Here is a 22,742-nt window from a genome sequence, read left to right as displayed (position 1 = left end):
TCATTAACAGGTAGACTAATGAAGTATATGCAGAAGGTAAGTTTCTGTAGGCGTGTGCTTACAGAGGGCCTGTGTTGTAGCATGTATAATGACCACTTCACAGCGCTGCCGGCTACAAGCCGTGCTTTTGTTCGCCATCTTCATCTGGAACCATCAGGTTTACATGTTGGACTTTTAGTCAAGAATTCAGCTCGACCGAAATGCTGTGGTGGGACTTTAAAACAACTGTGAATAAACCTCAATGGGCTGTAAAGGATTCCCAAAATTCCTCCATAACCATGTGAGAGACTGATAAAGAAATGAAAAGTTGGTTGTACAAGCTCGTGAAATGCGGACTAGCAAAGGACCGTGATGTTTGCAGATGACTCTGTGATCTGTAGCAAGAGTGGAAAGCAGGTGGAGGACAGCCTGGAGAGATGGAGGTGTGCACTGGAGAAGCAAGGCAGATTACATGTGTGTGAATGAGAGGGAAACAGGTGGAAAGGTGAACATGCAAGTAATAGATGTAGTAAAAGTAGACGAGTTTGAATACATAAGGTTAACCATACAACGCAATAGACAGTGCAAAGGAAAGGTGAAGAGGAAACTGCAGACAGGGTGAAGCAGATGTTGAAGATGGAGGTGCCACGCAGGAGGAAAAGACCACAGAGGATTTATGGATGTAGCGAAGGAGGGAGGATATGCAGATAGTTGGTGATCGGCCGAAAGAGGAATAAGAAGAAGGAGCTTGGAGGATGTAGCTTTCTCTTGGTGTGTCTTTCACAGGATTTTCTGATGGCAGCCGGTGTGCACCCTTGGGGTAACTTTAATGCAGTTGAGTGTATTGATGTTTGAGTGTGATCACTTGGTCAGGGGGAGTGGTAATTCTAATCATGGCCCAAACTGTGGTGCAGCTTCTGTCTGTCCTCTTGTTTGCTAGCTTAATCTTATCAGGACTGGTGGATTTTTCTTCTTGTTATCATTAATTGGTTTCTATTTCCCACATATAATAAAATTTCTTGTAACAGCACTTGTATTGCGGTGTTTAAATCTCAATATAATGGTAGTCCCTCTTTTGGCTCACACATTAGCATGCAAATTTAGCATTTACTTCTGTACTGCTGCGATCTCACAGCTGCCAGCGTGGATCCTGACTGCTGTTTTTAAAGATCATGGGCACACAAGCACAATTTAGGTGACGGTTCATTAAAAAGATTAAATTCTTTCCACAGAATTAACCTCGCCTCACAAAACGATCCAATGTAAGCACAGGAAAGCTTAAAAAACTGCAGGAACCAGAATAAAAATCATACAGGGCTCGTAAAAGCAATTATTAAAAACGTGAGTTATGCTGAACTCTACAGTAAAATGTTTTATTACAAACAGTAAGACTCATTTTTATTGTTGCATAATAAAAGATGGAGCATCTTCAGCTGTGTTATTAATACCAGCCGGTCTGCCAGCAGACCCACGCACATTACAATCATTGCTGCCATTGTTATAATCATAATATGCACTGAAGTCAGCTTCACCACTTTGAGCCTGTCTGAACGAGGACGTGCCTTTTGTCTTTTTTAAGCTGCGGTGACCACTTTGGGTAGAAACCACAGCAGAACAGCAGGAGACTGCGGTCGGGTAAGAAAGCAGCTGCCCCGATCCGCTCTCTGCTTCCAGCTCGCTCTGGACGCTTCTGTGTATCCACGCCAACTGACAACAAAAATAGACTGCAAAGAGATGTAATCATGAGGTGGAAAAGAAGAAAAATCTGACTTCGCATTTAAACCCATTTAAAGTCATTTTATTGTCTTTTTTTTTATACAAAGAACTTCAAAAATATTAAACTGTTGCAGACACCACTGACGCCATGAAGCAAAGGATATCACATGACCAGAACAGTGCCACAGAGAAGAGACAGGGAAAAGGGACAGAGTGGAATAGAGAAGATAGTAAAACACTCTTCGAACTCTTCGGAGGACTTTTTAAGAGTTACATCCACCTTTTTCCAAATCTTCTCACCACCACGAGCAACACAGAAGCGCTGCAGGGTCCGTAGGGGGGTTGATAATTTGGGAAACGCTGTCTGTAGTGTTTGTTCACTGTTGTCGTGCTCAAACTAATGCCTGGCAGATGAGAAGCCTTTTAAAAGGTGTGGGTCAGACTCCCGCTGATTTCCACGCTCGTCCACAAGTAAAGCAACTCGACTGCCGAGTCACAAACACTGTCTCCATTTCCAAAAAGTGCGATCTATCGTATAACAAATAGCTTTTTAAACACATTTTTTGTTGGGTTTTTTTTTTACAGTACACACCCTCTTTTGGGTGTTCTCCATCTGCAGTGCATCAAATTATAAAAATATACACAATGCTTACAAAATTACTTGGTTCTCACTGTACATTTTCCTCTATCAGGTGAAAGTAGTTTAATTATTTGGGGTCACAATTCATACAAAAGAAGAAAAGAAGAAGAAGAAAAAGTGAGGATTGAGACCAGAACAGGATCCCAGAAACATTCAGAAAAGTCAGAGTCCCTTCTTTTGTCACAGGCTGAACTCTGGGCAGGAGAGATGAAAACACAAGTGAAGCACATCCATCTTTATGTAAAGGCGCACTTTTTAACCTTAGTCTCCTTTGATTATTTTACAACTTAAATAAATATAACATGAACTACAAGGACAATTAAAATAAAATAAAAAAAAATAGACAAAAAGAAAGAAAACAGGACAAATTCACTCTCTAAAACTGAGTGTGCGTGTCCGGTGGTGTCCAAGGCATTTAATTATCAGTTCCAGTGGGTGCCTGGACCGCTGACATCGAAATCAGACTCAAAGAATCAACGTGTCCCGCCTGACCTGCTGTCCGACAATAAACGGCAGTCGTCTGCATCAGTACGCACCTCAGCATCCCAGCGCAAGCTCATTGGATTACAGCCTCTGTAATGATGCTTTGAGCACAGGAAGTCCTGGACGGCGCATATTGTCTCATGATGAAGCTCATGATTGGCGCTAGTGCTTTTCATTTTGGGCCACCTGCGAGGTGAGTCCCGTCAGACTCCAGTGGCTAAGTCTCACTTTTTCCTTCCACAGTGTCTGACCTCGCTCCCTCCTCCTCTGCCGCCATGTCTTGGCTGCTGTCCTGTTTTTCTGTTCCTTTATCTTCAACTCCTTCCTCCTCTTCTTCGTCCTCAGGGTGAGCCGCCTCTGTGAGGCTTTTCATCACCTCGCTGGCGCTCTCCTCCTCGGCCTTGAGCACGCTGCACAGCTCCATGTCGTGGATCTCCACGTCGAATGGGGCGGCGGGGGGCACAGCGGGGGGAGACTTGCAGCCGGTACAGCCCTGAAAACACAGAGAGAAGCGACTTCCTGTATTTTCTGCCACAAAACAGATCGTACATCGCACGTTGACATGGTACAGGGTGGATCTGTTGTACTCACGGAGATGTTGATGGCTCGCGGCAGGCGTCCGGTGCGGATCCAGGGATGGACCTGGCTCAGCTCCCTCTTCTGCTCCTCTGTGAAGCGTGGCTGGTGTTTCTGCATGTTCCTCAAGGACTCACGATCCTCTCGCAGAACCGTCTCCAAGTCCCTGTTGACGAAGACAAATAAAGTGGACAAGTATTAAGCTGCTGCCTTTCTGGACTAACAGCTGCTTGTATTTCTCTACAGTATGACTAGATCGGTCCCACTTATACTTCATGTCTTGAGAAACAAAACAATCCTCACTTTTTCTAAACCAGTTTGTCATCTGAGAGCTGAATGAGTGAATCAAAGTCGTGTATGTCATTTTGCCCAGTGCTGTACCTGACAGGCAGCTGATAGGTCATCATGACCTTGTCGTCTGTGTTGGCCATCAGCAGCCAGATGGGGTCCTGCAGCACACACTTGATGAACTGCTCCTCTCCACCGTCTCCTCCCGCGCTGCTGCTGCCCCCTGCTGGCTGTTTGCGGGAATGGTCATTCTCCGATGAGTCGATGCTGCCGAAGTACTTGCTGGTGTGGCTGCCCTGGCTGCTGACTAGATGGGGAAAACACAAAAAGTTTAGAAGAGTTTTCAGTCTGTACTTGAGAATTAAAGACCATCACAGTGTTAATTAGAGACAATCTCAATCAAAACATTTTTTTTTACTGCAACTTTTAGAGTTCATCTGATTTATTTCATCTGGTATCATCTCACTTTACTAATAACAGTCATATCACGATCAACTAAATTAAATGTCAGAGTGCCCCAGAACTCTGCGTCCCTGATAGAAACCATTAAACTAAAAAGAATTCCATCAACAGCCGAGAACAAGATGTTTTTTTTATTTTTTTTAAATGGCACTAATGATTTAAATCTACTGACTGGTGCCGCTGGTGCCAGAGGAGCTGCAGCCGTTGGAACCGGAGCCCGAACCCGAGGATCTTGTTCCCGAAGACCCTGAACCAGAGGCAGCTGATCCGGTGCCTGAGCGCGAGTCTTCTTGGAGCAGCAAGTCCAGCAGGTCGCTGGAGGTGGACATGGCATCGTTGTTGGACTCATTAGCTTCACCCTAATGGGGAAAACATTAATGTTAATTTTTTTTTTAAGTCTTTTGTGAGCAATTGCGACATTTTTAGGTCAGACATCCTATCCTGAACACTTACATTCTCATTTTCCTTGGAGGTGTCATCTGAGCTCCTCTGATTGGTGGAACTTTGCCCCCTGGCTGCCCCACCCTGCACCGAAGGCGATGCCTGCTGAGATGCTGCTAGTGCCGTGGCGACCTCTAACCGGTTGCTCGGCGACTCTTCCAGCTGAAGCAAGTTGAGAGGGGAGGAGCATCGGGATTGGAAGAGGGGTGACTCCGCGCCTTCGCGATCAGCTGGCGTCTGAGTGTAAGACTGTGGCGTGCTGCTGCGAGACAGGGCACATGTGCCTGGTGTGGGCATGGGGTTGGAAACTGTAATGGGGACAGCGGCTGTGGGGACAGCGGCTGTGGGGACCCCTTGGTAACCGAAGTTGGGATTGTAAAATGGTCCAGGGGTGGAGCCTGGCTGACACATGGGCACTCCCATCTGCGGGAACATGTAGTTGGGCAGAACGAAGGCCATCATGGGAGGAACCATCTGGGTGGGGGGGAAACGTGATGGATCTGGGACGGGTAAGGGCTGAGTAAGAGGTGGGTAGATGGGGTAGATTGGAAGCATACCAGGGGGAAAAGCAGCGGGTGGCATGCTAGCCTGGGAACCTACAGAAGGCCAGGAGGATGAGGTTGTTGGAGGGCCGAGAGGCATGTTGAGGGGCATGGGAGCAGTGCTGCTTCTGAGGTCCTGACGACCCCCGCTCAGGCCCAGAGAGCTGTGCTGGTCAGAAGACTCCTGGTGCTTGAGTCTCTTACCGCCACGGCCGCGTCTGTGACCACTGCTACCTCCTGCAGCTGGGTAGTCACGGGAACAACGCACCCCTGCAAAAGATAGAAGACACCCTACAATCAGTTTGGTGCTTCACATAAAATATTCTGAAGCTTTCACACCAACAGTTTCACAGACGTTAGTGTATCGAAGGTGATACAGGTTCCCAAAGATGAAGTTCAAATATACTTCTTCACTTTGCAAAACAGCTATTCAATACAAAACCATTTCTAAGACTGTGACAGTGTGCTCCTACCTCGTGACAGGGGGTTGACAGCTGCGGCGTGGCAGCGCACAGTTGAAGACACCGTCTGATCGACAACGCGCAGCTTGCTGAGGTCCTTGAAGCGGTCGAGGAAGGCCTGCTCCTCCTGCTGAGTGTGGGCGGACAGCACCTCCTTGGTAAGACCCAGCCTGCTACCTCCACCTCCCGCTGCTCCGGCTCCTACACTTCCGCTTCTCCGGCTGTCCCTATCAGGCTGGCTGGCTTGAGGGAGAGGAGGAGGTGGCGGAGGAGGAGGAGGAGGTGGAGGAGGCGCGATGTTAGCGGGAAGCTCTAAGCTGCTTGCGGGAGGAGTCGGGGTGGTGTCGAGAGGAGTCTGTGCAGCCGGTGTGGGAGTTGTAGGAGCTTCCTCCATGACGATGTCTGTGAGAAGAGAAGAAGAGGAGAAGAGGACAAGAAGGCGGGGTGTAACGACATAAAGAAGAAATAAAGATCACTCTTTTTGCAATTAACTGACACAATTCAGTGCTGTCATTAGGCAGGTAGGACCAAAAGATTCAGGTATACATACATACACGTATATATCTTATACAATCTACAGCTGCAGATAAACACGAGTTTGTTAGCTGAAGCCTCGTGTTTGCTAGAGCTGTTCTGTCATTAAAGTTTAACATTCACTGAAAAAAAAAAACAATTACAATATGTAAAACAGTGTGCACAGGAGAAGAATGAAACACATCACATCAAACCAGAAATGTTCCAGGTAGTATGCCTGCAACAAAAGCGAGTTTAATTGCAAAACAAACACATAAAAAGCACAACTTGAACGCCACTGTTAAACATGAAAAACAAAAAAAAGAACTCCATTCAGGGTGTGCAAGGAACTCGTCCTGCAACTTCCAGGAAGGAGAGCGTGAGTGTTAACGAGGCCCACCTGACTCGGGAGGCTTCTTGTCTCCAACATGGACGATGGTGCTGCTGAAGCTACACTGAGACGTAACTGAGGCTACACTTTCTGCCTTTGTGGCCATGGTCAGAGGAGGCAGAGGAGGTGGTTCACCTACGAGGTTAACTGAACCACCTGGAGAGACAATACGGTCAGAAATTTAGTCGCACAGACACAACATCAACCAGGTTTGTTGTCTTCTACCTAGTTAGCTGCATCATTACCTACCTAACAACTTAATCAATTCCAGATCATAGTGAAATACCTTTGCTGTTGCCGTTGGGCTCCTGTTTGTCGTCATCAGATGCTGAGGAGGCAGTGCAGGAGTAGGAACCACGCTTCCTTTTGACTGTATTGGGAATGTTACAGCTGTCCAAGTACCTGTGTGAGAAATCGCTGGGTAAGTGGGAGGTCAAAGGGCAAATGTCGACACAGAAACGACTTCAGGTTTGTGTACAAACCTAATGACGCTGTCCAGACAGTTGATCTGCTGGTAGGAGTAGCTCGTAGATGGTTCCTTGGGTACAAGTGGTGCAGGGACCAAACTTTTGGATGGGTTTGTCATGTCTGCTATCAAACTTCTGACTGGATCGCTGTTGATCGCTCTGACGGCCGCCATGTCTGGATCAGATACAAACAGGATCAAGAAATTAAAATCGTCCTCTGTGAAGGCTTTTGGACATTATTGTTATTATTAAAAAACTTTCTTTTATGCCTTTTTCTTTCCTGGAATACTAAAACTATTAAAAAAACCAAACTATTTACTCTCCCGTGACATTCTGAGTTCAAATACAACTCCAGCCTCTTACCCGTGCTGGTGTTTTTCCTCGGAAGTGGGCGGTTACGAGACTCGATGAAAACCTGCTGCCCGTTTGTTTTCACCATATGGACGTCTTTGCAAATCTGCTGAAACGTCATCTAGAGAAAAACGAAGACCAGAAACATCACAGCTAACCAACGAGAGAATGACACTGCACTGAATCTTCTGCCAACCTGTCATATTGTTCGTGCGTAACACTACAGTCTAAATGTGATGCAACAGTACCCAGGAAAATGCGGCTGTATCAAAAACAAGGGGATAAACAATCTTGTGAGAAAGCATTTCACAAAGCGGGACATGTTGTGCGCATTTTCAGATGGATTTCTTTTTTTGTTTGAGTAGCCTTACATGATTCATAGTTAAAAAGAATCCTTATTAGTCTAACCCTCTATGCAGCCCCTTTAGTCATCTAATGTCTGAATCCAGATATTTTATCATTTAGCCACACTACAGTAAAAGGACAGCAACCCCCTTGCAGCTAGGAAACAAAACACTGGTGGTTGCCTGGTGACAACTGAAGTTTCAGCAGCTGCAGTGACCAACCTCTCGGCAGCCACTTTCAATCACAAGGCAACCTTTATCCAAAAAAACCTGCCAGACAGACTGGATCAGGTAACGAGCTAGAATGAATGAATTTTATACTCTGGCTCTTCTCGTGTGTCTATGATGTGCCTCTTTGCAATCAGAGGATTAAACTCAACTGATTGCAAAGCTGGTTGTACTGTGGTTATATAACTAAAAAAAAAACAACAACACAAAAGCACTTCTTTCTCAGACTCACAGGTTTGTGGAATGCACCTGCGGCCTCATCTACAACGGGACTGTTGCTGTCGCTGGACGAGGCGGCCGAGGCACTGAGGTGCTGTTGGTTGGAGCGGTGGGAGCCCCGTGAGCCGCTGGACCCAAGAGAGCTGTAGCCCTGAGAGCTGCTGCTGTGCACCGGCTGCACCAGGAGTCTGTGGATCTGCTCGCTCAGGTGGACGATGTCGGGCGTGGTGACCCGATTCTCACAGTCCTGCGGCGCGGTGAACACGTCTTCATTCAGCGGGCTCCTGGAGACAAGGAGAGTTTGTTTATAATAGAAACAAACTCTTTATCTGTGGTTTTTTTTAGGTCTTCTAAAAGTGCCACTTTTTAAGAAGATCCTTGTTTAGTCACTAAAGGCAGTATTAAACGTGCATCTAATGAGCTTTAAGGACAGATGACCGACGCACAAAGTTTGAACAATTACATAAAACTTTTGGTGAAGTGAGACAGAAAACGCTTACGTTCTGACTTTGTGCCGCCCCACGATGAACGCCACCTTTCTACTCCAGGGGTTAACAAAGGAAGACCAGCTGGTGTCCATGGTGACATACTCCCCGCTGCGGGCGCACATCCGCAGGGGCGAGTAGTCGACCGGCTGCCCAGCAAACTGAAAGACTGAAGAGAGATGACAAAGCACACATGTGAGTTTCCTGAGTTGTGAAAGAACAAAATAAAACATATGAAAGCCATGAACGGTTTACACAGCCCTTACGCTTCTGTGTGACATAAGCTCCTACCAAAAACATCCCCAGATACAGGCGGCAACAGCCACAAAACTAGAACGTCAAAATGAGGACCCTTATTTTTTCCAGAAGTAAAAGAAGAGAGAAAGATCACATAATAAATGATCATTATTGCCTCTGCTGGATTAATGTAGGCGTCACCCTGTCCCCTGTAGCTGCCTTTGTGTGTCTATGTGCACACCACCTGCAGCTCTGACACACACAGTGCACAGAGAACCTGGTTGCTTAGGTTTTATACATTTTAACAGCAGCTGTCGTTACATCAGCAGATTAACGTCCACGTTTCTCTCCTACTGCACAGGTTCCCAATTAATTAGTCTTCTGCTAACAAGCCTGTTATTCGAGCTAAAGTGTGTTTTTTACATTAGCCCTGTGTGAATTTGGTCGTGATTACATTTTGAAGAAAGGCTTAAATAGGCTTACTCTTCTCATGTATAGCCACCATAATGGGCCTGTCCTCAGGGTGGATGCAGAGCAGGATCGGTGTCCCGACCAAGTCCTGAGGGAGGTAACCCAACAGTGGCACTGCCCTGCAAACACATCACATTTCCACACTGAGAGTTATCATTTTACACACACCTTAACATTCAGAGAAGTGAAATCGCAAAACATGTTATAGCTGTTTATTTTTAACAACCGTCTCCAAATCCACAGTGAAACGATGAGTCGATCGCACGCCTTAAGCTTAAAACACCAATTACCAGAAGGCGACACAGCAGTAAGCATGGGGTCAGAGCAAAGATAACTGACCTTTCATCAACTTCCTGGAAGAGGCAGCTGGGAGTGTGACTGGTGGTGAAGATCCTCTTGTCGGGTGGGATGCGAGGAGCTGATGGGCACAGAGGACACAAACAGAACAGATGAGGAGCATGTTTGGAGGGTGAAACAGACTTTGTGTCTGACACTGTTCTGACAGTCATGCAGTATCAACTGTCTACATTATCCATATTCAAAGGAATATGGTATTCCAGTCTCTTTCATTATATTTCCTCCAGAGCTATAGTGGAAGCAGACTTTGCACCTGTTAGAGTGCAACTACACAAACTAGACTCTCTCGCTCTTTTCTGATAACCCCAGGCTCGCTTGCTTTGTTTTCCACTGAAACATCCTGCCACAGAGTTAACACCAACGCACCGCCCACTCATCCTGTCTCACCAAAACAAACACGCGCTCTGAAACCAAACTAGTAACCTGTCACATGTCAGACCTGAAGCGACTCTGATACCAAAAGCTGCCCTGCGTTCTGCTACTCTACTCAAACAGGTGGGGCCTGCCTGGTTACAAGAATCATATTCATACATCACCTCACATAATCAGTCCAAACAGTAAGGAAAGAACAGTGTAAAAAGTGTCGATATAATTAAAATGCTATGTTACATCTCTTTAGCTTGTGTGACTCTCAGTGTCAAATTGATGATGGTGTAATTTTAACTCATATATACACAAACACTTGTTTATTACAGACAACAGGGGATCGTATCAAATACCTTCATATCCAGAGTGGACCCTCTCTGCGATCAGCAGGCAGCAGGGCTGTGGCTCAGCAGCATCCGAGTCTCTGATGGTGAGCTGGTAGGGCGTGAGGCGAAATGGGTAGTAGCGCATCTCGCCGCCCTGCGGCCGGTCAGCACTGAGCCGACAGAACATGGACTTCTCCTGGGTGCAGTCAACTGGAGGAGATGCTGGAGGAGACCGGAGTCAGTCAGCACAGGAAACATAAGGAAACATAGCTAAACTTGCTCGCGCTTTCAGTCAGCGTGTGCTCACCAGAGCCGATGCAGGAGGCCCATTGGGGCAGGCGGCAGGGTGCCGTGCTGCTGTAGAAGGTGCTGACATCTTGTGGAGCCAAAAGGTCAGAGAATATGGTTCCTTGGAGACACTCAGGCTTACAACGCAGCACGGATGAGCCCTGGGGCGATATGTACACAACCTTCCCTGACAAGAATGATACTGCCATGGAGAATGTGTCCTGGAGAAAACAGAAGGAATTTAATGAGCCATCTTCTCCAACAATCTGGGATCTTTCATTGGGGCGCATTTCAATTCCTGTTTCAGGAAAAAAACTGTGAAAATGGATATTTTTGAACACAAGCACAAAGCTGAAGGCCACACCCATCTTCAAATTCATTTAGCTCTGGGCTACTAATCCTGTGAAATTTCATGCCTGTATGTACTGGTTGTCCTCAAACATCAGCACAAATCTAAACATCTGCCCCAGTACCCCAAACCGCCTGTGTAGTAGTTTCATTGAGGGTCGACTGAACCTCTAAATCTCAGTTTAAAATCAGTAGTGTGCCTTGAAGGACATTCAGATGCTTCTTCAGTTTCTGGATAGCGTAGATTTATCAAATGCTCTGACAGTAACCAGGAGGCAACCCTCCTTTCCTCTGAGTTACGTGTTAAACTCTGAGGTACCGAAAGTCATAAAACAATAATGCCCATGGCTCATTAACAACAGTAATAGTGTACTAGCCCCACTCCTTTAAAAGCCTTTAAGAGTAGTTTTAAGATGCAGGAAGAAGTGGATACGAATTTAAACTCACAGTGTTTTTGAGGGTGTACTCTGAGGTGATATTATCCAGCTCCTCAATCGTGAAGGTGGACAAGTCCAGACTGCAGCCGTGACACTCCTCCACACTCCACTGGTGATAGTACTCCTTGTTAGCTGGAAACATTGAACATTTCTCAGTTAAGATGGGCCTAAAATTCATCATCTGTGTTTTGCCTCCCACATAAGAACAGCCACCTTCTTAGAAAAGAAAAAAAAAAAAGACCCTCACCTCGGACTTGTTTGACACACTGCAGAGCATATTTGAGTGCATTCAGAGTGCTGAAGTGGCCCTTGGCCTTGCGCTCAGCTGGCAGTCGGAGCTTGAGCTCTTTGATGGCCTTCATGAGCTCCTTCTGCGTCTGGACCCTGGCTGACTGGTTGCTGCTGCAACCGGAGGTGGAGAGGGGGTCGTGCTCCGAGCTGGACGATGGCAGGCTGTAGACCAGGGACCCGCTGGGAGGTGACAGGCTCTGGGAGTTGGAGCTGGGTAAGGAGGACAGTTTCAGACAATGATTATTCAGAAAGTGAGAGGTGAGTGCGTGAACACTGCTGCTGCCGACCAGGCAGACATAAGTGTCAATAAATTTAAAAAAAATCCAAAGAAACTATTTTAAATAGGTAGTTTCGGCTACTGGTGTCCACTCTGACAGCTAGAAGAAGCTTTTCAGATGAAAATGGGTATAAGCAGAGAAGAGGTTTCTCGACAACTTCACCTATTCCAGGGCGCACCCCCCCATGGCAACGAAACTCCCAATGGCAGCCGTCTCTCCCGGCAGGACAATGCGCCCTGCAACACCGCAAAAATTGCTCACAGCCAGTTCGACTACCGTAACAAAGAGCCCAAAGTGTGCACCCAGCCTCCAAACTCCCCAGACAGCAGTCCAATAAGGCAACAGTGGGATGCCCCGGAACAAGCTCGATCCTCCGAGGCTCGACTCTGCAACCCACACTCTGCCACAAGCCGACGCCACAGGACACCCTCGGGGGTCCTGTGTCCATGCCATTATTCGAAAGGGGCACCTGAGCAATATTAGGCAGGCAGTTTTAATGTTGTGGCACTTTTATGGCAAACATGAATAATACAATTACATTTCTGATTTTAAAGCACTTACATTGAAAACAGGTGCAATAAAAGCTGAAACATCCTTTCTGCATGCCACACAACGTTGGTCCTCGCCAGCCACCGTACACGCTCAGTTAAACCAGAGTAGTAATCGTCAGCATTACTAATGCTGACATCTGTCTTATAATAAAAGCATCCAGCTATCTACCATCTTAATCTTTCTCTACTCATTTCCAGCTTTTACTCTTAGACTCTTTAGGCCTGGCCTTGGTGCAGCCACTCATTTCATTCATTGTAATCTGACTAAGATCATACTGATTTCACCCTGAACACACACACACACACAAAAAATGAGCTGTGGGTGACTTCTCTTACCTCTTGTTGCTCTCTGTAGTCTCCAGTATCATGCCAGAGTCCTTGCCATTTGAAGAGCTGTGGGAGCTGCGTGCGGACTGATGTCCGCGAGACCTGCTCTCCCTCTCCATCCCGCCCTCGCTCTCCCTCTCCCCGGAGTCGTTTCCGCTTGAGATTCCATCCATATCGTCTGAAGTCGGACACCTCTGATCTCTGGACGAACCTCCAGACCGAGATCCGTCGCTGGGGGATGAACCTCCTCCCCCTCCGCTCTCCTGGTCCTTGTGGGTGACACTGGCACCAAGCTGACCACTGCTGCAGATTTCGTGCACATTTAACCCCTGTGAATCCGCTTCCGGGTCTTTCCCGTTGGCCCCTGCCAATCGCCCCCGATTGCTGCTGCTAGGCATTGATTTAGAGTTGTCATAACTCATACTAGAGTAGGATGAGGCTGGTACAGCTTGATTGAGGGGGTCAGCCAAGGCGAAACAAAAAAAATTGAACTTTGCTTTAAGTGGGACTACTATGTATGCACATGTGAATCATAGTTGTTGGCTGTTAGTTTAACAAATCAAAGAGAGACCATATCATTGTTTGGTTTGGTTTTTTGGGTGTGTGTGTGTGGGGGGGGGGTGCGCGCGCTGTAGACCCCTCTTTGAGAATTTTCAGGAAGAAAAAAAAAAGGTGCAGGCTGCTCCAAAGCTGCCTTTCTAAACAAACAGAACAGTAATTATCTCGGGAAAAAAAAAGTGTCACTCAAAGCGCTGCAGACAAGACATGAATTTGTGGTTATGAAACAGCCTTGGCATAAATGCTCCAACAGATGGGATGAGAGATTGTGAGGGAGAGTGAGAAAAACAGCTCTCGGTGAGAGCAAAAAACATTCCTTTCACTCAGTGTCTGGTTTTCTCGCTTCTTTAGAGATGTGGTGCTCTAGGCGCTAAAGGCCACCTGAAATGAAAGAAAAAGAGCGAGATGGACAGAGAGAGGGAGAGGGGGAGAAAGGACAGCAATATTAGGATTATAAAACACTTGGTTGTCATGGTCTCTCTCAAGTATCTCTCCAGGACTGCGGCTTTAAAAAGCTTATCATCAGTTTATCATCATGTCAACCTCAGAAGACGAATCAAATACGGCGTGAAATATTCTCCCTGCCGAGCGATGCGGGCTGCGTGTCAGGATAGAAGAGTGTGCTCTTGTTTAGGGCCCAGCTGTTCTCCTTTTACTCAGATTATCTGGGAAACAAAAACAATCTCCTCATCCTGCCCACGGAATAACAGTAATCTCCTGTTTCTATTTGTATGCTCCAAGTGCGTACGCATAGATCTGAATATAGATCAGGTGAACTTGTGCTGGTGCCAAAGTGTGACATAGGACACTGGTCGCTCGTCAAAGCTCAGTCTCTTTTTACCCCTGGGACAGTCAAAACAAACACTGGCTGGGAGGAGAGAACAAAGCTCACATCAGAGAGCGCTAAGAATAATTGGGAAAGGTAACTCCAAGTATATATATACGGCCCACCTACGCAAGTGAGAGTCTAGTGCTATTTATTCCTTGAGCAAAGGTGATACCCCTTAATCCTTTAAGACCGGCAGACGCAACTAAAAGACGACACAGCCTCATATTCAGTCGCCAATCCTCTCAACTTTATACACCTGGCTGCCCCACAACCCTCTTTACCTGCCTCCGACAGGTGTGCAGTGATGCTGCATTTGTTCAGGACGGCTTTAAATATGCTCAGATATACCTGTGCTGACGCAACGGCCCTTTACAGCTGAGGGGACAGGAGGCGATAACAAGTCAGGGCCTGTGACGAGGGTAACTCATAAATAACTTAAAACGCAACAAACAGTGGTTGGGGAGAGGAGATTAACAAATTCATGCGCTGCGCCTAAGCTCCCTCCTTTCTGGGCATGAAATGCTAATCAGCATTATGTTTGGTCAGATGGATGATGCACACTTGCACATGACAATCTGTATGTGCTATGGCCAGACTGGGCGGAGGGAAGGGACCAATTATGATGAAGAAATATGCAAGCAGGGAGTGAGTGGGTGTGAGGCAGGCTGGCATCCATGCATGCTTCCACAGGTGATGGCAGAGACGCACGCAAAGGTGGTGGTGAAGAACTGTTCTCAGGCTATTACAGTACCTGCCTGCACCATCCCAGTCCACTCGGTGGACTCTTTAAAGCTCAGCTTTAAACCTCAGCTCTGTTTCCGCAGCCAATCAGATGCCGAGTAAAAACACAGGCTGATAGAGAGTCAGGATTGGGGCGCATGCATGGCTTTGGACTGTGGGAGGAAAGCAAAAACCCACGCAGACACGAGAATAACATGCAAACTCCACACCGCAATGTTAGATCGCTTTTGAACCCATGACCACTAGCTAACGCTGCAAAAAACCACTGAGCCAGTATGCCGCCCACCTTTTTCGAATTATTCACAGGAAATACACGCTGTAGGACCAAGCTCTGATTATGCAAGATATGTCTGTCGTGCTGTGGGAAAGAATATGTAACAAGGCGTGCTGACTACAGGACTAACACGTTACTTGGAAAAAAACATGTCTTCGGTTTCTTCTTATTTTCTGTATCTGATTTGCGCTGCTCACGACTGCCCTGTGTTGTACACATTTAGCAGAAAGGTTAAATGAATCATTCTGTCTCTGTCTGCGTGACACAGAGGCAAAAATCACTCGCCTACCCCTGTGAGACCGGAGTCTCTAAGACATCCAGAGCCGGGTCATAGGAGGTGGGATGAGATTCATTTAATTTAGATTTCTGTCAAATGCAAATGATATGCAGATATACTTCTTTTTTTTTCTTTTCTTTTTTTAAAATCTGCTTTATTTTTATATGTAAACATATTAGTTAACCACAGCGCAAAGCAGAAACTACGTCGTCCCAGATTTTTATGAATCAAAAGCTGCATTTACTGACAGGCCAGTAACAATGTTCGGCTGATATACTGGTGCACACCTACTGTGAAGGCCGGCAGTCACCACATTATATCAGATGAACAATCGCTTTGAATGACAGGTAAAGCTCGAAAAGTGTGATAATAATCACAGCAGCACTTGTTTCTGCGTAATTTCCTGTCCAATTTAGGTGAACTAGCATGTCCTAACCTAGTACCTGTCAAGTGGCATGACAGATAAAAAGACACAAGAATGTCCAGGATCTGGAAATGCAGAAGTGTTGGTATTCAACAGTTTGCATTTATCTTCATTCACACAGCGTTACATAACCAGACCTTAAAGTACAGCATTAATCCTACTGGGACTGCTCTGAACAGGACACATGCTGAAGAGAAAGTAGGAGAAAATGTCAGACACACCCTAATTTGAATTTCTCAGTTGCTTTTCTCTGTCTTAAATCACTGCACATTGATCACCTTTGATGTTTGGACCAACAAAAATACTTCTGAGATGTCACCTAACAGACAGCATGGCTGTGTTCACAATCCTTCAGGCAAAGTGCTCGGGCAGAAAATAACTGCTAATGATAAACTGTAAACAAAAAATGCAAAGAACTCATGTCTGCACGGGATAAATACACCACACGCTCCCTATGGTGACAAATATAGATCAGCCAATGAAAGGAGCGTTGCAGCTTTCCTGCCAGTAAAACAGCACTTCTCCACTTGACACTGGCTGGGCTCTGCTCCAACAGTTGGCCATAAATCTGTTCACTGTGATGGTAATGAAGCAAGTGATCTGATTCAAACACTGTAACTGTAAGGCTTAACACTAAAGACACACTGACATGTCAAACAAACCATAAACCTGTCTGTAGCTTTTATGACAAAGATTTATTTATTCATATGGAGAATGAATAAAGAAATAAATGCATCAGATGCTATCCAAATTCTTATTTGAAGCATCAGCACAACAATCTCACACTTTGGACATCTGAACAAGATGAGCTGCCTAAAACATCTAATCACATCTCTAATGAAACCTGCAAATGTTTAACACCTGGGGCTGTAAAAGCAAACAGTTGACAACAATGTGTTGAGCCTGAAACTGAACACCAGAGGAGGCTTCTTTGTTGCATTCATGAAGTGCACTGCAGGTAGGGTATGGTGCAGGTTGAAGTTCAAACTGAAACAATAATTATCTACAACAAACCGGATTTAAGGGAAAAGAAATGCACACAGCTCAATGCTTGCTCCTCCTCAAATGTGAATATTTGCTCATTTGGATGCCTGCCTGCACCAAACTAACAATCTGAAACTGTCAGCTTCATAGAAAATGTTTACAATTTTTCTGTCATTTTAACTAAACAAAGAAAAAAAAATCAGCACTTGTTCTTGTAACTGCATTACTGTTTTCCAACAGTAGACTATGGAGAGAAAATTCATATCCTAAAGACTCTATAAAACTCCTCAAATTAAGCCAGCAGCTCTAACGTGCATGAGAACCTCTGATGCTGTATATTAACCAAACTATATGACACTCCAAGCTATGCACTGGGACAATATCAGAAGACACAGACCAGCGTATCTACCAAACAACAGCCACCTGACGCAAGCTGGCAGTAACATGAAATACTTCCCTGCTGTAAAGCACAGATGGAGGCTGCAGGAAGGTGTGGCGACGCTCCGTGCACGGACATGTGTGAACTACTCCTCTGGGCTCAAGCTAACAGCTCCATCACTGCAAACCCAGCGAGCGCGTTAAACAAGTGTGTTAGTTCAATTTCCCCTCACCGGCATGAGCGCCCACTGCTCCACATCTCAGCACAGTGCAGTGTGACAGCGCTGGCTCAGCATCCCCGCTTCTCTTGGCTTTTCTGTGTACATGCGGCACGTGTACACGGCGGTGTTTTCCGCAGGTCTCGCCGACCGCTGATTGGTCTGCTCGCTCGACCAATCGCAGAGCGCGCTACTCAGAGGCTGGGCTGCAGCGTAGGGAGACCGGGCTCCCACACGGCCTGCCAGACACTGGTCTCAGCTCCGCCCACATAGGTTTGCCTATTAAATATGCAACGCTGCGAGCAGACGCGCGAGCCGATTCTAGACCAGCGGTTATGAGCGACAGTAATAAACGTACATGGTGTACATCTGTGAGACGGGCACGCCCCTTCACATCACTGCCACACGATCGCATTATAATATAATAACTTCATTACACTAATAATACAGAAATATGGGCTTTCATTATGTTTATTTACATTTGCTGTACCTCTTGAAGTATGTTTATTTAATAAACTTATTTCACCATTAGCTGATTTAAACAACAGCAACAACATAAAATAATAAAAAACCTTTCAGGTTGAGCCTATAATCGAAAGGTATATTCGGACTGCATTTCCAAGCTGCAAAGCCTGCAGGGGACTTTCAAATTTAAGCTGTGCAAACCTATGTTGCAATAACCTAGTTGGAAGGTTATAAATGTGCAATAAAGTGGTTCAGCAACAGCTGAACAAATGGCAATAAAGCCTGATAAATATTCTGTAAACTAGTTTGATTTTCCTTCTGCTTATTTTCTTTTTCATCTTGGCATTACATGCACAACATCTGGCTACTTTCTCACTGGGTCTTGCTTACATTGCAAGCTTCATCATTCTCCAAGATACTGTCAGTCTATTGTCAACAAATGGCAGGAAGCTCAATTAGCACTCGTTGTTTTGGCTAGTACTACCCAACCACAAAGAAGGCTCGTGTTCTTATTATGCCGGACCACACCTGTACTACTAGTATCTTTGCCTCTAATATAATATGTGCCAACCAAATAAAATAAAAAAACACAACAACAGCCAGCCATGAACTTTCTCAAACTGCATCTGCATGAACAGGTTTTCATTTTAAAACACTGTTTTCAGAAGAGCTGATGGCAATAATGGCCAAAGCTATCACATTAACCAATTATGCACACTGGTGTACACAGGAAGTAGCCTGTGGGTTGATTCATGGCACAATGGCACAAAGTATGATCTGAGATATCTCTGCTTAGACCTACAAATAAGTCAAACTGTGTATGGGGGTCATGACAGTAAAAACATGGAATGGGACTAGTTGGAATCAAATACTGCAAAATAATAGAGCAGTACTGCACAGAATCAACATGTACTTTTTTATGACTCCATTACCCTTTCCAAGCAAACTTTCACAAAAATGTACATAAAAAGAAGACAAAGAAAATGTCATAAGTCTAAGTTTTGCAGCCTTAACATCAAATCTGGGCCCCTTTATCTAACAAAATTGATTGCCAAACACTTGTTCATGGATTTCAGTAAATCTTCCATGCAGTGATCTGCGGCCTAGATTCAGCTGGAAATATTTCCATTTATGAGCTAAGACGCTTTTGAAAATAAATTTTATAACAACCCAAAAAGAGAGTCTTGAGGTTTTCCAGAAACAAATCCAGCCTGCCTTAAATCCTTCTTGCTGATGGTGTTACTGCAGGTTCCCAGTGTTTCTATGCAGAAAGGTGATCCTTAAGGTACAAATGCTATTGATTTTTTTTAATTCTTGGACTCTATTATTGTCTTTTTTGCATGATACACATCTCAAAATAATTCTCACTCATATTCCTGGCCTTGATCCAGTCCCTCAGTTCATTCTCTGAACTTTCTTCCTGCTGGAAAACATAAGATTTTAACAGCAGGTGGTGGGGTTGTCATACTCCTACACAGGACCATATAAAGGATATCCCCTCTGTCTGACATCACACAGAGCAAAGAGTAAAAAAAACAAAAATAGAAACAGACTCAATCCATGTGTTAAGTACGGTCTGAAGCCCAAGCTTTTGGTTCACAGTGATTACATCCACATCCATCATCATCATTAAATTCTGGCCATGTTTAATATGAGCATCCTCCATTGTAACAACCTATATGTGACAGAAAATAAGGAAAAGCACAATAGGTCCACTTAAATCCCCAAAACAAAAATGCTTTTCATTAGTGTCACTGGCTAACATTAAAAAAAATCAAGTGTGTGGTGTAAATTACTACATTCAGACATCAACATGTGGCAACTTGATCATTTAATAACAGCACCGGTTGCATGAATATATGCATGACTGCACACACTCTGGACCGCCTGCCAACAAACCTCAGCACATAAGCTCCTGAAGAGGGTAAAATAAAAGCCTGTAAGAAGCAGGTAAAAAACCCTACATCCACAGACTTGTCCACGTGTCTGTTGTGAACATCCTCTGTAACAAGTTCAGCTGGAAACTTTTAACAATGAACATGTAATACAAGAGTGAAAAAAACCCTGTGAGGCAATGGCAGCTTTGAGTGTAAAACCTCAAAACCAAATCAGAAACAGAGACATTTAAAAAGAAAACCTGAGACATTTCCCAGCAGTTTGCGGTCAGTCTGGTAACCTTGATGTTTTTTGTTTTTTCTTCTCTTATCCAAAACTAAGACAGACACAGTCCCTCTATCTGCTCATATCCAAACCCTCTTTGTCTTTCCAAACATACCTGACCATTTTAAAAGTATATAGTTCAAATAAAGAAATAACTTACATCGAACTAAAGATTCATCTCAAACATTTTTATTTTTTGTGAAGTCATAACGGGAAGAACGTGGTGCTCTGTTTCTGCTGACTAAACCGCTGGTAAATTAGTCATTCGTGCTTTGATGTATCACTGCGAGGGAAACTAAAGATTGTTTACTTGTCTCATGAGTTGAGTCATTACCCCACATATATGTGATCAAATGATTGCAGCACGAAGAAAATTACCCCTGCTGCCACTGCATGTCTCTGCCTCTATCAACCTTGTGCAACATTAGCACAGCTCGCTGCTGCCAGAAATCAAGTTTGACTTTTCTTTATGAGCTAGGAGAGTCATTGTTTCCTGCCCATCCATGGTCCGCTCTCAGACTTTCTGATAGGTCACTTATTGGGTGAAAGACATTGATATTGGAGTCTTCTTTCTCTACAGTTTCTTCTGGAATAATAAGTAGTTCACACGTTTTCTTAAAAAGCAAAAGATTCCTGGTTTGATCCTGGAAAGAGACACCAATCCTTTTAAGGTTGTGTCATAAAGGGCATTCCATGTAAAAATCTACCCACTATGGCAACCCCTTGTGAATAAGGGAGCGGCTCAGAGTAGATTCTGTGCAGCTTCTTTGCACTCTCAGTCACTCAGGAGGGTAAGAGTGCAAAGAAGGCATGAGTGGATCGCCACTGTTCAGTCACAGGAGCAGTGGCATGCAATTGTCTACAGTGAATGCACAAGTCAAATAGTCCTACATCAAATGAGAGCAGAGCTGTAAAAACTGTGTTTGGCTTTCAGTAAAAATCTGCCAGCACCAAGAACAGTATGTGTACATTAGGAGAGAGGCCTCTAAGAATCCCTTTTAGCTGGACGTGCAGTTTACACTAGTCTGGCTAAAACACAGAGTAAACATTTGCTATGTTGCTTTAGTACCTCAATCAGAGTCCAAACGCAATGCTTAACATAACTAACATGTCTGCCAGACGACCACCGCACGTCACAAACCCCTCCCTTAAAGTAATAAAAAAAGGAGGGGGGTTACTTTGGGAATCATGAAAATATGGGTAGTTAATGAACTGATTAAACTGATGATCGGTCACAATATATCTGAAAAACAATAAATGCCCCATCGCTAGCAAGCATATCGTAAACACATGGGGGCAAATTTCCTCCCCTCTTAGCACACGGTGCAATATTCGTGTATGCAAGTCCACCACGCACAAACCAAAGGGGCTAGTTTCACACAGTTCACGAAAAATAGGTCTTGGAAACTGGGTGGGATGTAGTAGATGTAGATTACTGCTGTGTTACATTAGTTCAAAGTGTTGGCATCTTCTTCTAAATACATTTACACTGCGAAGTCATCAGTTCACATCAAGTTAACAGAGGAGGTTAAAAGAAAAAAGCTCGCGTATGATCTGTGAGATGAACAGACTGTAGTTGATATTAAGTTATGTACTGTAGCTATAATGTGAGGCAGTTAAATGTATTCATCTCTCCAATTTGTACACTGATGCTCAGTAATCACAAAAACAGCTTATATGCTAGCTACAAAGATCCAAACTCTTGTAAAACAAAGTGCCAAAGGCGCCAGCTTACCTTAAATATGCTTCAAAATAACAATAACGCAAGTGCTTCAATATCCCGCGGTGGGGAACTCAAAATTCTTGAAAGAGACGGCATAAATCCAGGTAGCAACGACAGCCTTCGCTTAGTGGTCTGTACTGAATCTCTAGACATTTTTTTTATTCTTCCCCCAACTGTAGTTTACACGCAGGGACACACGTGTAAGTACATGGTCTGGTAACTAATATTGAAATAGCCGTTGTGATTGGACAACAGGTGACGGTTTCTCCGCCCAAAGCCCGCCTCGGCTCGATATGATTGGTTATGAGGGGCGTGGTTAGCGGCACGGGGCCTGGCGGTCACGTTGCAGAGTGAGTGGTCCTGAGTTCCTTTCAAAAAGCACATTGGAACACGAGAGGGCGTAGCCACTGCCCACAGTTGGTGCAGTTGGCCGTAATGGATGCCGTAGCAGCGCAATTATAGTTTCAGCACGCAGCTGGTTAAGAGATTACCTGTTTTTAATAAGTAATTTTGTGTAGTTCCAGAAATATTATGTTTGTGATTTTTTGTAATTGTTTATTAAATTCACTGCTGCTACCAACAGAAATTATTCCTCATCATCTGTAGGCATCTGTGTAGTAGTAGTTTTATATTCTTATTATATTTAGATATATTTTTTGTTATACTATGAAAGTTACTTATTTACAACTACTTTTTATCCGTAGGTTTTTCTGTGAAGAGTTCAGCCCTACAGTCAATACCGCTTAATCCTGGAAACAGACAACCCAAGTTACTTTTATCCGGTATCAATCAATAACATCATATCTATATTTAAGTCATAATGAACTTTGACCAGCAGATCAAACAAA

The 22,742-nt window shown here is 44.8% G+C and overlaps 1 protein-coding gene across 2 annotated transcripts; it reads right to left on the bottom strand.

Annotated features, from left to right (window-relative positions):
* Window positions 1–1,765: 1,765 nt before the first annotated feature.
* On the bottom strand, window positions 1,766–22,097 carry per1b (period circadian clock 1b). 2 transcript variants are annotated; one of them, XM_085399774.1, is made up of 20 exons: window positions 21,907–22,097; window positions 12,873–13,802; window positions 11,664–11,917; window positions 11,427–11,548; window positions 10,651–10,852; window positions 10,371–10,565; window positions 9,634–9,712; window positions 9,307–9,413; window positions 8,602–8,755; window positions 8,115–8,385; window positions 7,323–7,431; window positions 6,975–7,134; window positions 6,779–6,894; window positions 6,502–6,648; window positions 5,601–5,990; window positions 4,598–5,397; window positions 4,317–4,503; window positions 3,776–3,989; window positions 3,410–3,560; window positions 1,766–3,311 (listed from the first exon to the last, which is right to left on the bottom strand). In XM_085399774.1, the coding sequence occupies exons 2-20, from the start codon at window positions 13,283–13,285 to the stop codon at window positions 3,036–3,038; spliced, it is 4,347 nt and encodes a 1,448-aa protein (XP_085255900.1). In that variant the 5' UTR covers window positions 13,286–13,802; window positions 21,907–22,097; the 3' UTR covers window positions 1,766–3,035. The 2 variants fall into 2 exon arrangements, with proteins under 2 accessions (XP_085255900.1, XP_085255901.1); XM_085399775.1 differs by lacking the exon at window positions 21,907–22,097 and adding an exon at window positions 17,562–18,107.
* Between the last annotated feature and the right edge of the window lie 645 nt (window positions 22,098–22,742).

Source organism: Rhamphochromis longiceps, linkage group LG3 (assembly GCF_057381845.1).
Source record: "Rhamphochromis longiceps isolate RC_006_pf linkage group LG3, R_longiceps_female_GT1.1, whole genome shotgun sequence".
Lineage (NCBI taxonomy): Eukaryota > Metazoa > Chordata > Actinopteri > Cichliformes > Cichlidae > Rhamphochromis > Rhamphochromis longiceps.
This window is presented reverse-complemented; position numbering and strand designations above follow the sequence as displayed.

Bases quoted from the DNA above. Each gene is read 5' to 3' on its own strand.
- per1b (XM_085399774.1), bottom strand. From the start codon at position 13,285: ATGAGTTATGACAACTCTAAATCAATGCCTAGCAGCAGCAATCGGGGG. The intron at 3,990-4,316 runs GTCAGTAGATTT...TTCCCCATCTAG, and splicing joins CTCTGGCACCAGCGGCACCA to TCAGCAGCCAGGGCAGCCAC. The intron at 3,312-3,409 runs GTGAGTACAACA...CTGTGTTTTCAG, and splicing joins CGCGAGCCATCAACATCTCC to GGCTGTACCGGCTGCAAGTC.